This window comes from Sipha flava, unplaced genomic scaffold, assembly GCF_003268045.1.
Source record: "Sipha flava isolate LNK unplaced genomic scaffold, YSA_version1 314_pilon_pilon, whole genome shotgun sequence".
NCBI classification, from domain to species: Eukaryota; Metazoa; Arthropoda; class Insecta; order Hemiptera; family Aphididae; genus Sipha; species Sipha flava.
In genome coordinates this window covers 313,178-329,127 of record NW_020272994.1, presented here as the reverse complement: position 1 = coordinate 329,127, position 15,950 = coordinate 313,178, and the positions used below count along the sequence as shown (strand labels likewise).

The window sequence follows — 15,950 nt, the reverse complement described above, 5'->3', positions numbered from 1 at the left end:
ATTTTAAATTTGGGACTCAATTCAGATGCAGTCACTATATACAGAATAACACATTGATAATACTCAATACTTATGTCTTGTTAGTCGTTTAGTATTATTTTGAGTTGTTTGACGTTACAATATGGATCGTTTTACAAAAGCTCTTAGTGAAAAAGGTAAGCCGTTATTAGTTCTTGATGAGTTTAAGTTTTGAAAATGAACTATCTCAAAAAATGAAATAAAATGGAGATGTACAATTAAATCGTGTACTTCGAATTTATTATGTGATGAAAGTGAAACGGTTCTTTTAAAACTTTGATCATAAGCACGAAGCAAGTGTAAATATTAATAAACAAATTGTTGCTAATTCGTTAAAAAGAAAAGCAATATACCAAGATACAATACGACCACTAAAATTTATTCGGAATGAAGTGCAATCAAGTGCGTTAGATTTGACATTAAACTATGTTCATTCTATACGACGAAACGCATACCGTACTCATAAAATAACGTTACCACCATTACCGAAAAATGTAACCAAAGTGCATACAGTATTAAATAATTTGGATACAAATATATACAAGGGTGAGAATTTATGTATATTTTTATTATTATTATAATTACCATTTAATTTTGAATAATTGGCGATCAAACTTGTGACCAAATAAACAAATATATTTTTTCTGTAAACTAACCAAATTATATTATTCTAAATTATAATACCATGCTCAAATTATTATTATTCTTACTCTCAAAATCTTATTACTTTATGATATAACTATTTATTTTCTGTAAAACTTATAATACATCTCGCAATGTATTATGCATAAATATTCGCAAAAAAATCGGTTAGCAACTAACTAATAAGTTTTCCTTAGATAATGTCAATTATATAGAGCGCAATATGTCTATCAACTCTAAAATTTTTAGAGCGCAATTGGTATATCGACCTTTAAATGTTTAAAGCGCAATTGCTATATGAAAAGGTAATTCTAAGCGCAATTGTTAAACTCCCAGTATACCAGCCATTATTTTTGCGTTCTCAATTTTCTATTATGAAGTACCTATACATTGGCATAATTAGGAGTAAGTTAAGTAGATTCGGGGCAAGGGTGGCTTTTTGTGAGGAAGGTTTTTTTTTTTTTTTTTATAGAATTAAGAGTTATTAGATATATTTTAATTAATTAATAATAATTTTGATCATGAAGACATGCAAACCGAGTTATTATATTTAAAATAATATTTATCTATTTAATAAATTTGGTCCAGAAACTCGGTTTCAATATTATGCAAATATTTTATTTGTAAAATCATAGAAAAATAGTTTCTATTTAATTTTATTTTAATATACAAATATTTTAAAGTTTTTTATATTATTTGGTAATGATTTTGTTTATATTCACACAATATCTCTAAGTTTATTTTTACTATCTAATTTATATGATGTAACTAACCGGCAGGTAAAGTAAAATTGTCATATATTATTTTTAAAAGGCATCTGTTTTACAGATTAAATATTAATTTTTCTGTTAACAATTATTTAAAGAGAAAATTCTAGCTAAAATATAGTTGGTTCTTTGGCAGGCAGAATAATTTAACTAAAAACTTGTATATGTTAAGTACGGCCAATACTATAATATTATAGTGGATATACGGAAGACAAAAATCTTATTATTGTCTAACAAACGTGTATAAAACGCGGGGAAATCATATTTTATGTAGTTTGAAAGTAGACACAGTAGTCAATAGGTCAAATAAACGTTATCAATCACAAACGCTGATAAATGTGGTGAATGTTGTTAATTATATTTAACGTAAAAAAAATTTGTTCTTAAATTGAATGGGAATTAATATATTTTAATTGGATTTTTTTATCATTATTGTTTATATAACATTATAAATGATTTAATAAGATAAAAGCAATATGGAAAAAAAGAAAAATGTAAGTGTGTAATATGTATTCATCTTCTAAATTGTTCGTTCATTATTTAGATTAAAAAATTGTAATCATGTAGGTAACATGGAGATATAATCATTTTTTTTAACATTTCATTTAATGGACCGCTGTGAAGTAAATTGTATTATTAAGATTACGGTTCTTTATAAAATATACATACAACTGTATAATAAAATACTGCAATACTGTGAAATATTTAACTATACTATTACTATTAATTAAAATAAATATGCATCGAATGACATTCATGATTAATTAAACAAATTAATTAAAATAATTATATTAGTTATATACTTCCCATCATATATAGTATTCAATTTATTTAATAATTGTGATATTTTTTGTATTTAGATCACATAAACTTAATTAAAAAGATATTATTTTTTGAAAATTCTAATTTTTTTCAAACCAAGAGAGCCTATTAGTTACTATAAAGTGTTAGTAATGATAACAAACACCTATTACTTAATTAGACTAAGAAATTTAAAATTTAAAAATCACAGTCATGAACTGGTATAAGTATACATGAGTATAAAGAACATAAAAATACATGCTAAAAATATAATATTAAAAACTGTGGACTTAAGTGTCCTATCCAAACCCTATTGACTTAACATTAATTCAGGATTTAGGTACCTATACTTAAATATATATACACATATAATTGTATATTAAACGCTAATAGTCATTAATTAGTTATTAATAAATAATTATAACTTTTACACTATTTATTTTACTTACCTGTTTTTTTATTGCACAGAGATATTATGAATAATAATGATTTATAAGTAGGTATGTTTTCGTTATTCGTACAATAATATTTTGTATACAAAACAGAAATGTTTAAACTAATTTTAACTTGTAAGCATTAACAATCCAAAAGTTATATTATCGCTTTGTAATATACCTTGTCTGATTATTATCGTGGTTTTAAAATTGTTCTATGCCGTATTGTATCTGTGCTCATTATTGGTACGTAAAGTGTAATCTTGAAGTTTTTTTTTGTACATATTAAATATTATTTCTTTGAAAAACTAGTAATCGTTATGGCAATAAGGGAAACACCATAGATGATAAATATTTTTGTAACCTAAGTGATAATAATTGAAATAAAATATTTTGTCTTGCTGGTGGATCAACGAAATAATTTGCAAGACTAAGTATAACTAATAAAACCAATTCATAGTATTGGCAGAAACACTTGAAATCAAAAATATTTAACTAATTTATAATAATTCTAATTCAAAATAAAAAATAAAACAAGAGATAGGATTTAAAACCTTAGTAGTACAAAATAAAGATAAAATTGTATAATATTTGCTTGGTCATAATATTAAGTCCAGAAGGTAGATTAATCTGAAATCAAGCCTACTGAGAAGTGAACTACAATTTTATTCAAATATATAATGAATATTCAACCACACAAGTGTTAAGATACACGAGTATACAACAAATATTCACAGGGATTTTTATTACATGAGACTACATCTTGATTAAAAAAACAGATACCCGTGTAACTTATTACACGTGTAATAGTGACTTATAAATGTATAAAAATTAATAATAACCAGGGTCGGCGAAAGCTTTGGGTGCCAGCAAGAAAGGGGCGCCAAACTGAAAATTATTTTTATCTAATCTATCTTTTAATACGCATAAACAATCTACAGAAAGTAAAAATATAATAGTTGTGCCTTCTATTTCAATACTGCATCGATACCGCTGGTTTTGATGTAAATTGATGTATGGAAACATACTGAATATCACTGCATTTGTGTGTGTAAATAAAATATAATATAGATGTTCGTAATAATTATTTTCATAAAATATTTACCCATTTCTAAATAAATTCATATAAATAGACGATTACGTAAAAACCGTGGCGGTAAAACCGTCCGGACCTTACAGCAAAAATACCGCAGTGTGGCGTAAATCAAAAAGACACAGTTGCCTGATGCACACACACAATTTATTGTTTTCAATGAGCTCTCGCTATGTACGATCTGTTGTGCAATGTCAAATGTGTGACCTAACAAATTATAGTCAATGGGTAATCAATATTCATATTTTTTGTTTAGTTAATTGATACATAATATTTTGGTTTCTTATTACTTATTTACAATGGATTCTGTACTCTTGTTGTCTTAATAATTAATTAGTTAGTGAAACACAGTATTCCTATATTATAGGCAGTGGTGGATTGGAATAATATATTCCCCAAAAAAACTTTTAAAAAGTAAAAAAAACGTCAAGCTCAAAATTAGAACTATTATATTTTGCAACGAAAAAAAAACCTGTCCAAAAAAATGCATTGATATAATACTAAATTCAAATTAATTTAAACTCACTAAAAAACTTAATTTTACTACTATTCAAACTAAGAGGGTTGGAGAGGGAGTTAAGGGTGCCAATACTTCTAGCGTTGGTCCTGATAATAACTTAATGTATTATATAATATAAGCATACTTTTTAAAATAAAATATTACTTTAATAAGTTAGTATTGTTTATACGTATAGAAAGTTGAAATAAAAATAATACGATTTTAAATACCTACATTTAAATTTAAATAAATATGAGTTGTTAAAATTTAAACATTATGCAAATTAATTGTAAAACACAATATTAATAAATAATAAAACTGTTTTTTTTTAAATCCCAACAACGGAAATAAATGATACAATTCTAAAAAACATATTTCTCGAATGATATTCTAATATATTGTGATGTTTATAATGTTTATATTATTTTGAAAAATATTATATCAATTGAGTTTGATATTATTTCTTTTCTAGAGATTGGTACTTTCATTAAAAAAAAAAAAAAAATACAACAAACTATAACAAAAAATATTGATTAAGCATAACTGTTAATGCAACAATTATTTAAATGGTTAAATTAAATCTAAAGAGACTTAACATAATTCAGACTATTGAAATAATATAATAAAAAAAAAATAATAATAATAATCGAAAACACATTTTTTGTTACTAACGATTATAGACTTCGAACTCTGAAAAACCAATTGTACACATATGGTCTCGAATATAATAATAAAATATCATGTAACCCTTACCAAATCAGTTGTGAACCATAAACATATTTTTTTGTATAGTGAAACAATCATATAATAAGTAATCAGTAGTTTGATAGAAGTATTTTATCTTTACTTTGTATAATTATTAAAAATAAATCTTACTGTTGCGATGTATTATAGTATATAGTATTTTAATAATAAGATTTAATAAATAAAAAGTAGTTTCTTATTTCAAGGAAGATATAATTTATAATCAAATAAATATTGTAGACTAGGCTACTAAATATTTTCACTAGATGACATTTCTGTCACCTTGTTGACTAGTTTATAAACTGCACATATTTTATCATTTATATTGAAAGTTGCACATAAGCTGTTAAATGATTAACTACATTTTAAGAAAAAGTCAAACTAGATCAACTAATTTAAAATATTATAAAAATGTACGAAGGAATAACAAGTACATTTATTTTAAAATAATTATAGTTCGGTTGAGTTAAATGACGTTCTATAAATTCAAAATAATATTGTGGATAAATTAATAAAGTGATTTATTTTAAATTCTGTAGCGTACTCAAAGTTCGAATACATACCAATAAATAAATATAGGCTTTAGGAAATTTCGGCGATATTAATAATAATTATGTGTTATGAACATTTAAAATTTAATTGTATCATAATAAAAAAATGAATGATTAAAATTAAAAATATAAAATGTGAAAAATAATTAAAAAAAGAAATATACAGAAATTAAATTACAAAATTAAAAAATTAATGAAGGTAAGTACATACATAATAATAAAATATAAGGTAAATACATTATATTTATTGTTTATTTGCAGTATATTAAAGCAATATTTTATACAATTCCTCTTAAGTACACTATTTTAAGCCGTTTATCTATATCTACATATTTTGTACAAAATGTTAAAATAAAAAATTTGAAAATTAAAAGTTGAAACATTAGATTGTAGTAATCAATAATATTAGATAGTTTAAAATTTATTTGACATAAATATAATCAATTAATGGTTCCAGACCAAAAAATCTTTGCAAAAATATCGCCGATCAAAATATCTCTAGTCAAAAATATCTTTGATTTAAAATATCTCTTGTAAAAAAAAATTTATTGTAAAAAACATTTCCGTTTAAAAATATCTCTAATAGTTATATCTCCTGTGAAAATATTTTTTATATTTTGTATTAATATTTATGTTTTTATAACAATAATTATTAAAAATAGGTAAAATATATTATTATATATTACATATTATTATTATTATTATTATTATATTATATATTATATATTATTATTATATTATTATATATTTATAGTATTAAAATTTAGAAAATAATCCCACAGGCAATAATAATTAATCACGATATTACATTAACCAATTTGTATTATCAGATATATTTTTCTCGACTTTATTGATATGACAGTGTGTCAGTGTAGATGCATTTCCTATAACAGAAATTAAAGGCTGTTTTTATCATTTTCAACAATGTTTATGGTGGAAAATCAAAGTTGTTGTTAAGATTAAATGTATGGTGATGACGTTGAGTTTTCTAAATACGATTGTTGAGTTCGTTAGAATTTATTTCAACAATTTATGTTATTCGGATCTTCGAAGAACTTACTGATACAATTTATTTTTTGAAACATTTTTATCTTCAATAATCAATTATTTTGAAGATACGTGGATTGGGCGACCAAATCGTAACAACCGGAGGTAATAATTTATTCTGTACTTGTAATAATAACATATTTTTAAATATTATTAAATATTTTCATGGAAGGTGTTTCTATTAGAGATATTTTTCAACGGAGACATTTTGCACCAGAGATATTCTTTACTGAAGATATTTTGTACTGGAGATATTTTTGACTAGAAATACTTTGTATTCAAGATATTTTGTCGGAGATATTTTGACCGCAGATGTTCGTCGCCGAACTATTCCTTTCCCACGAATATATTTACGTTAATGGTATCAGTATCATCGATTAGACGATTAGTCTTTTGAATCCCTCGTAATTTGTCAAATACATTATTGTATTGTAACACGGCCACGCAGGATATTATATTTTTTTTTTAGTATTGGTAAATAGGTCAATTTTTGGACAATAAAATTGTTTGTAATAATAATTTTTTATTACACTCGACCGGATGACATCAAAAAGTAATTTGCTAATTACTTTGATTAATATTCCTCATTAGTCGATCGTCGTTGGCAATTACTTTTCACGCCATCATTGAAACAAATATACCTACAACATTAAAGTGTATACATTAGAGTAGTACACACTAGACAATTGAAACGTACGCGTTTGTGTTTTAAAGACGTTGCAATTGATTGCTCAAAATTAAACATGCAGTTTTATATGGATACTTAAGGGTTGTTATATTTACACAAGATAATGAGATACGCGCTCGGCAACGTCTGATCGCGTTTAAACGCACCGAATCGCTTATGTTTAATTTTGAGCGTTTGGTCGCTATTTTCAACTATAATTAAACATTATTTTTCTTATATGATTCCAATGTATTTCCGTCGTTTCAACACACACCGTTAAAACGTGATTGCCTCGCGTTTATTTAATTTCATTCATAATTCATCTTTTGCTGTAGATAACGTAAGACGAAATTTTCTAGCTAAAGATATCTAAAATCGTTGCACTTATTAATATTTTAATTAAAGTGTTTAATAATTCATGAATTATTTTGGGTAACTATGAAGAATCATAAATGTCATATGGAAATGACCACTATCTGGTCTTAAATTTAAAGGATGAACCCAGTATTTTCTTTTAATTTTGTGTTGTAGCTGTTTCTTGTATATTTTATGTTCCTCGTGCAATGCAACAGTAACAACAAATGTTATCGTATAACACTTCCATATTGAGAAAGAAAAAATATGAAACGAAACAAAACGCATTTCAATGTTCAATAGGAAATGAACAACAGTACTAATCTATTATGCAACTTATTACACAAAATTGAACATTTGGCATGCTTTTTATTTTTGTATTTTTGAAAAACGCAAACAAATCGTCCAATATGAAAGCGGAACGCGATTTTGAATCGCTGATGCACGCATCAGAATCGTCTAATGTAATATTTTCCAATCTTTAAGCTAAGGTGGCCCATTAATGTTCTTTGTGTTAGGTAGACTACCATAAAAAAAAACCTAGTAACATATGCTTTAATAATATTAAATTACTAATCATTTTATTAAAACAATTTTGTCATATACTTTAACGTAATGATGCAAAAACTGAATTTTGATACATATTATTATACTTTGATAGTTAAAGTATTTTTCTTGTCATTAGTTTAGGAACAGCACAATCAAAAATATTTTGCGACCCATAAGTTGGGAAATGCTAGTCTCGTGTGTAATCAACTTAATTTTAAACGATTCTTCGTAACATTTTAAAACGCGAACGCGTGCGTTCGAATCGTCTGATGTGTAATCAGCTAGAAGTTCACAGCGATTTATACAATGCAGAACACAGGCGTTTCAAGTGATTTCCAATACGTCCGTATAGCTTAACAACCTAACCTCATTATATATAATATATATATTATATATGTGTATAGTATTATACGATTATTACTTTCTTGAAAGTCATATAATTGTAATAACTACGACGTTTTCAATAATTAATATAATCAAGAAGCTACATTAGTACACGGGGTTGCAAAGAACTATGTAATCAAGCATACATCGATGCAATATGACTTCGAACTATAAGAAATTTATTTATATTTAAATACATACTATTCAGTATAGTCAAAATTATAATATCATACCAACAATGTGTGAAATAGTGTAATGGTGTGTATATTAATCATATGATGTGAACTAGATTACTTGAGACGTGAAATAAACAGAGAAGGAGTATGAACTTTTTTTGGCGATCAAACTATAATTTTTTGTATGATAGCTTTTAAAGCTGGTCTTTAAAATTAATATGTAGGCAATTTTATCTAAACATTTATTAATATTTTAAGAAAATAAAGAAGCGCCTGAAAAAAAGCTCTTATATGTTATATAGGCAATTTTATCTCAACATTTATTAATATGTTAAGCAAATAAGAAAATCGCCTGAAAAAAGCTCTTCAATGTTATATAGGCAATTTGATCTCAACGTTTTTAATATTATAAGCAAATAAAAAGAAGCGCCTGAAAAAGAATCGTATAGGCATTTTAAATAACATCATTAGGATAAATGTAAACCTTAATGACCTAATACACTTAGAATTCATTTTTTGTCCCATTCGAGATTATATAATATTATGGTATTGCAAAAGTATACTTTAGAAGTACTATAATATAATATACAAACATACAATGTAAATATTGTTAGGCATAGCCATGTTTATATGTATTACATTTATGATGAAAGGTTTGAGTTGATTTTGTTACCATCAACGCCAATATCCAAAATATGGATTTAGCATCTATGTTATATATATATATATATATATATATATATATATATATAGACCCATTTTAAAATTAATTTGAAATTAATTTTATACCTGTTAAATAGGAAAATATTGTGGCTTATTATATATCAATAATAATATATTCTAATATTTACATATATTTACTACAATATTGAGCACAAATGCTCAACTACAACTATAAGCCATATTTTAGTTCTGAAAGCTAATTGTGTACAGTAGAAATATCGAGAAGAAATTTCATTGAAGCAATGATGGGTTCAGGTGTTGTCTATGGACCACCAACAACAATCACCGAGCTCCCAGATCCTCAGAGTAGGTTTAAGCACTTTAAGAACATTCTGTTTTTTAACAATGTTAGAATACAAACATTATAAAATATGAAATAAAATACTAAGTATTAAAAAGTAATTTTTTTTTAATCGGTCACTAGAAATCTCAAGTATAAATTTCTTTTTTAGATATAAATAATACATTCATCAAAATAAAGTACTAAGCGACCAATAAATTAAGTACAATTAATTTAATACTGATATTTCTGATTAATTAAATTTAATAAACATTTTCATAAATTAAATCTAAATTAACTTTTCATACTTCTTTCAGGTTAAACAATAATAATAACAATAAAATTATAAGGTAACTAACATAAATAGAGATTCTCTTTGAATGTTTTAAATAAAGTTTGCTCCAACTCCAAATTGGAAGCCATCGACTATTCTATCACCAGTTGTGTATTGAAATGGTGTACATAAGTTAAACTCAAATCTTATGGAATTACCAACACGAGCAACTAATCCAACGCCGGCAGATAGTCTGTAGTCTTTAAATATTTTTCTGAAATTAGTCTTAATATCTTCATCTAAAAAGAAAAAATCAAGTTATATAAATAATAATGAATAGTATTAAGAAACATTTATAACTTTTACCAAAAAATGATATGTTTCCAGCATTGCAGAATAAGTGTAGCCTGAATGCTTCATTAATACGGTTACTTTCCATGCCGAAAAGAGGTTTTACATATATATGGATAGCAGACACCCAATAACTCTAAAATTGAACAACATATAATTAATTATGATAGTTGTTTATTTAAATTTAAATTTTTAATTACCGTTACACCAGCCATATTATTATTAAGATTACCAATCCCACGAGACTCAAAACCACGTAACGTCATAGGTCCACCAAGGAAAAATCTATCCATCATATTTACTTTTTTAAATGTTCCTAAATCGGTAATGAAACCTCCACCTATTGATCCTTGAAAAAACCTATATTTAATAAAACAAAAAAAAATAGATATTTTTAATTTATTATTAATGAATTAACCGTAAAACCAAAAACTATACATACAACATCTTTACTAATTTTTGAATAAAATTGACTAGTGAAATAATTTCTCAAAAATTTAACATCGCCACCAAAACCTGCAACTTCCATGACCATTTGGAGGAACGCACCTTCATTCGCAAGAACCTTGGAATCTCTTGTGTCAATTGTAGTTATATGTTTAATAGAAGATTTGACTGAGACACCAGATTCTTCTCGTAGTCTAAATGGACTATTTTTAGATAACATGTTAATATCACGTATCACACCTTCAAACTGTAGATTTTGACTGAAATGACTCTAAAAAAGTAAAATATTTTTCTATAAACCATTTTTTTAACTCTTAATATATATTAAAAAAATATGGAAAAAAAATTTCATCACAGAATATTATGAAAATTGTTAATGCTTTTTTGGAAAAAAAACAATTCTCTTTACTAAAACTACAATCATATTTATTTAATTATTAAAACTTGATTATAAGATAAAAAAAATTATTTAAAGCTTATGTAAAAAATAAACTGTTATCAAAATTAGTAGAATAATATAATAATATAGAATATTGAAACAAACAACTTTGAAATTGATTATTTACTGTACTTTATAAGAAGCAAGGAATTGTAAATCGAACAGAGTTCCCCATTCATTGAAAACACCATGCACCGCATTCCAATATGATTTTTTTCTAAATATATGTCCGGAAGCGCTAAAAAGGAAAAAAACAGGAGTTAAACGAAAAATAGAATTTAATTTATACAAATCCATTAATTGAAGTCAAACAAACCATGAAGATATGCTTCCTGGAATATGCCTAGAAATACAAGCATCAAATTTTTGAGTACCACTGTTACCGAGTGATGATTCAATTTTAAAATGATTTGCATGACCGGTTAAATTGTTAAGTTTAAAACCCAGTTTTACAAAACCTTCATTATCTCTTGCTATAGAATGAAGTATAGTTGAAGCACATTTTAATTCTTGAGTATTAAAAATAACCTATGATTAATAAAATTCTAATAAATAAAGAAAGTTAGGTTTTATTTTATATTTATAGTACCTTATATCCATTAGGAGTTGAATTTGATCCACTACTTACATCTATATTAATACTAATATTTTCAAAACAGTTTAAGCTCATTAAGTTTTTACGAACAATTTCGGCATTTTTTATAATCTATTGGAAAAAAAAAATGTTTTATTCAAATATCAAAAACTGATAATAACTATATTACAATATTAACAATCACAATAATTAAATTTTATTAATTATAATACATTTTAAATACACATTTAAAACTTACATTATTAAACGAATTTGATGAAAACATTAGGTTGATTGAAGATTGAATAATAAAGTCTTTTGTTTTTGAATACCCTTGTACTTGCACTTGATCAACCCTTGCCTGTAAAGTAAAATAGAAATTTAAAAAAAGAAAAAAATTGCACCAAATTGAAATAAGATTAAAAAAAAAACAATAGACATAATGGAAATTTTTTTTTACATTTCTGATTAATTTAACTGAATTGATACTTGTACGAAACAATGAGGGCATAGATCATACGCAAGGTAGCAAGTGTTGTCTGTATTCATGTATTTATATAATTATTATTTACTGTGCTATGGTAAAGGATTAAATAATTACTCACTTCCTTATGTTCCAGCAATTTAAAATCTTGCAGTGACAACTCTCTACTAATATTGAAGTCATGGTAAGGCTGGAAACGGTACGAAAAATATGGATTAGACAATAACAAACGATAATGAACAACAAATGAGTAGGTAAATAACAAATACAATTTGAACAAATATTGAATGTCCAGGGGAAGTATTGAAACGGATCAAAGGGCGAAACAATCTGAAGACCTTTTCCACTCACCTTTGCGAACAGGTTCCCCATGAACGATGGGTTACAGTGACGGGTAACGGCTTCAGGCGCGCGCGTTGTGTTCAGTCGAATCTGGACTAGGATTAAGGCTGCTGTGGACCGTGGAACAGGAAACAGCGACGGGTCCTGCAGGTGACCCGTAGACCTTTCCGGCAATAGATCTACGGCGATAACGCATAGAACCGAAGGTCGACGGGGCGAGGACGGGCTGGGCGGATTACATTTGGGACGCGAGAAGCAGGTCAGCGACGGCAAGCGGTGCTACGGCGGCGGCCCTTGACACTTTTACGCCGCCACTGATAACACCGCTTACGTTGATAACAGCGACGTATTTCTATTATTATTATTATTATTATTGCGCCGCATCGAGAACACGGTCAGCAACCGATAACTACCGACAACGGTCGTGGTCCTCCGCCCGCCGTCGTTCCGTCGGCGACACACGGCGCCCGATAAGTTTTATAATTTTTCTTTTCTTCTTCACGCCGCTCGTCCCCGCCGAATATTACCATATCGCGTTTCGTACGTCTAATAATAGTCGAATATTTGTTTGACATTTTTTTCTCTCTCTTCCTCTTCTGCCACTTGCGCCAACCCATAACGGGTCAACCTAGGGTTAACAGATTATATTTTTCCGAACCCGGGACATTTTGAATGGATAAATTATTATATATATTTTTTAATGAATTATGTATAGAAGCAATATAATAATAATAATAATAATAATTAATATTCTTAGTTTTCGGAACTTTCGGAGTCCAGAGTTGTTTCTTCTGTTGATTTTACTACATATTTGACTGATCCATGAACTTGTTTTAATAAAGACTTGTTTCTTAAAATTTACTCGTAGAATTGTTCACAAGATTATATTATTGAAGCACGTTTTTATAATAAAAGAAGCTTCTACCTTTTTTATATCAAGTTATTTTCTTGAATTTGTCTGTGTGCTGTTCATCAGTGAAAAACACGTTCCACAGCTGCACTTTAACCCGGCGAAACAAAACTAAATTCAACAACTTTTAATAGCTCAGAAAATGCATGATTGTTATCAGTGAATATTTTGAAAATATATATCCATTTATTTTCTATTTGCCACTCGTTATTTTGTTGATGAATTTTTTCAAACATTTTGAATTGTTCGGAAAACATTTCTTCATCAAAATTAATATTATTTGACATTATAGTTTTAATAAAGATTACTGATTTTTTTACATTTTCCCAATTTACTATTGTCTTTGGAGTTAATGTTATCCATAACATTTATTTTAAATTAGTTACATGTTGATTTGAATTGTTCTATTTTTTTAAATAGTTGTAACAAAGTACATTCAATTCATCGCATTTACTTTCAAAAATAGTTCTATTGATAATTCCATGTCCTTAAGTTTTGTTACGAGATTTTCAATTTCTACCGCAAGAAACCGATCCTTTCTTTTGTTTTCAATTTTCTTTATATTTTATTGAGTAAAATTTTGAAACCGGGACAAATCGTTATCCCAAAAAACTTTCTCGGGACACCGGGACACTTGGTTAAGACCGGTAGTGTCCCGGCAAAACCGAGATGTATGTACCGTTGACGTAAAGGTACGGTGTCCAATGCGTAACCTGTTGCCGCGATCGGTCGCGGCGACCAGTTATATTTTTCGATCGCTAATAACCGACTGGTGTTCAATGCGGGATCGACCGTAAGTACTAGGTTCTAAATTTCGGGCGTAATGTATTTGGCCGAATTTTTAAAAATTGCAATGTGTTTGAGCAATTTGTCATAATGCGTTTGAGTGAGTGATTTTTAAACATTTTAATGTGTTTTTGTGACTTTTTTTAATATTGTGGAATGCTTAAATACAGTAGAACCCGTTTGAGACGCTCTCCAAAGGACAAATTAAAAATAGCGTCTTAAGCGGGAAATCTTATTACGCGGGAACAAAATGATGTCAAAATCAAGGGATTCGTAAAAATGAGCGTATTAGCCGGGAAATCGTCTTAAGCAAGAGCGTCTTAATAGGTGCTACTGTACTTATTCATCCATTTTCCCTCTCATTTTTATACATTTATAATTTTACCTGTTAAATCAAGACACAATTTTTTTATTTCTAACCACATAGAAGTATATTGATCTTCAGATTTTGGTGTCAAAAATGCATATAATACGGGTATGTAATAATTATGTTTGAAGATATGTATTGTATATAATTGATAAAATTAATTAGAAACATAACTAACTAATAACATTACGGATATAACTAAATGTCCCATATCCAAAAACGTTTTCAGATTCACAAAGAAGTTTTAAGTTTTCAGAACATGAAACAAAATAATTTGTTTTTCTCGATTGACGAAACAAAATTGTTCATTATTAGTTTTAATATCGATTTGAGTTTCAAACAGTTGATTAAATGATTCATTAGTAGTTGTTGGAATTTTAAGAAAATGTTTTTTACGAATCCTATAAGCCGATTCTCTCAATAATTATATGACATTATAAACTATTACCTCCTTAAAAACGAGATTAGTGTCTTACATTTCCTTACGTATAATCTTATTTGGTCTTGCATGTAAGTCTTCTTCGACTTTCCTTTTGATAGCAATTCTAACACACTGAACAGCTAAATTATGATCAGTAGTTGGTTCTTGATTATGTATATTATTATTTGAAAATGATAGTATTTTATCAATGTTAAAATTCACTAAAACACTCTCAGTACATTTTCTGTTAATACACCAAAAACGAAAAGACCCGTTTTTCAAGTGGTTAGATTCACAAACAATATAATTTTCAATTGAAATGCATCGTTTATTTCTTTTTGTATTCAAAATATAATCAATTTTAAGACCCATAATATTAACTAACTTAACAAACTCACTAACACTACAATACAACTTCACGCTTTCAATGTTCAAGCAAACTGATATTTGAAAATATGATAGAGTTACCTATACTAGTTGCCGACCCCTGCAATAAGACTGTATCATAATTAGGTTGATATAAAATTCCCTATATAATAATATTTTTATCTTAATAATCTTTATAATTTTATCTTTTATATTGTCTCGCTCAAACACATTATAAGAAACTCGCCCAAACGCATTAGTTTTATTAAGCGGGTAAAAAGGCAATTCGTCCAAACGCAGACCGCCACTAAATGTCGTCAGTAGTACGCCGAAGTCTATTGAAGAGTGACGTACAAAAATATCAATATGTCTGATAATGAGTTGCTGTGCGTTTAAAATAATAATAAACTAATTTTAAACTTACTAGAAAATGAATTGGAAGAGAATGAATTATTATTTT

At 27.0% G+C, this 15,950-nt stretch overlaps 1 protein-coding gene across 1 annotated transcript; it reads right to left on the bottom strand.

Annotated features, from left to right (window-relative positions):
- Nucleotides 1–9,951: 9,951 nt before the first annotated feature.
- LOC112686530 (sorting and assembly machinery component 50 homolog) lies at nt 9,952–12,980 on the bottom strand. Its single transcript, XM_025558871.1, has 10 exons — nt 12,650–12,980; nt 12,420–12,488; nt 12,074–12,175; nt 11,830–11,946; nt 11,557–11,768; nt 11,373–11,478; nt 10,796–11,072; nt 10,555–10,712; nt 10,370–10,490; nt 9,952–10,302 (listed from the first exon to the last, which is right to left on the bottom strand). The coding sequence occupies exons 1-10, from the start codon at nt 12,668–12,670 to the stop codon at nt 10,115–10,117; spliced, it is 1,371 nt and encodes a 456-aa protein (XP_025414656.1). The 5' UTR covers nt 12,671–12,980; the 3' UTR covers nt 9,952–10,114.
- Between the last annotated feature and the right edge of the window lie 2,970 nt (nt 12,981–15,950).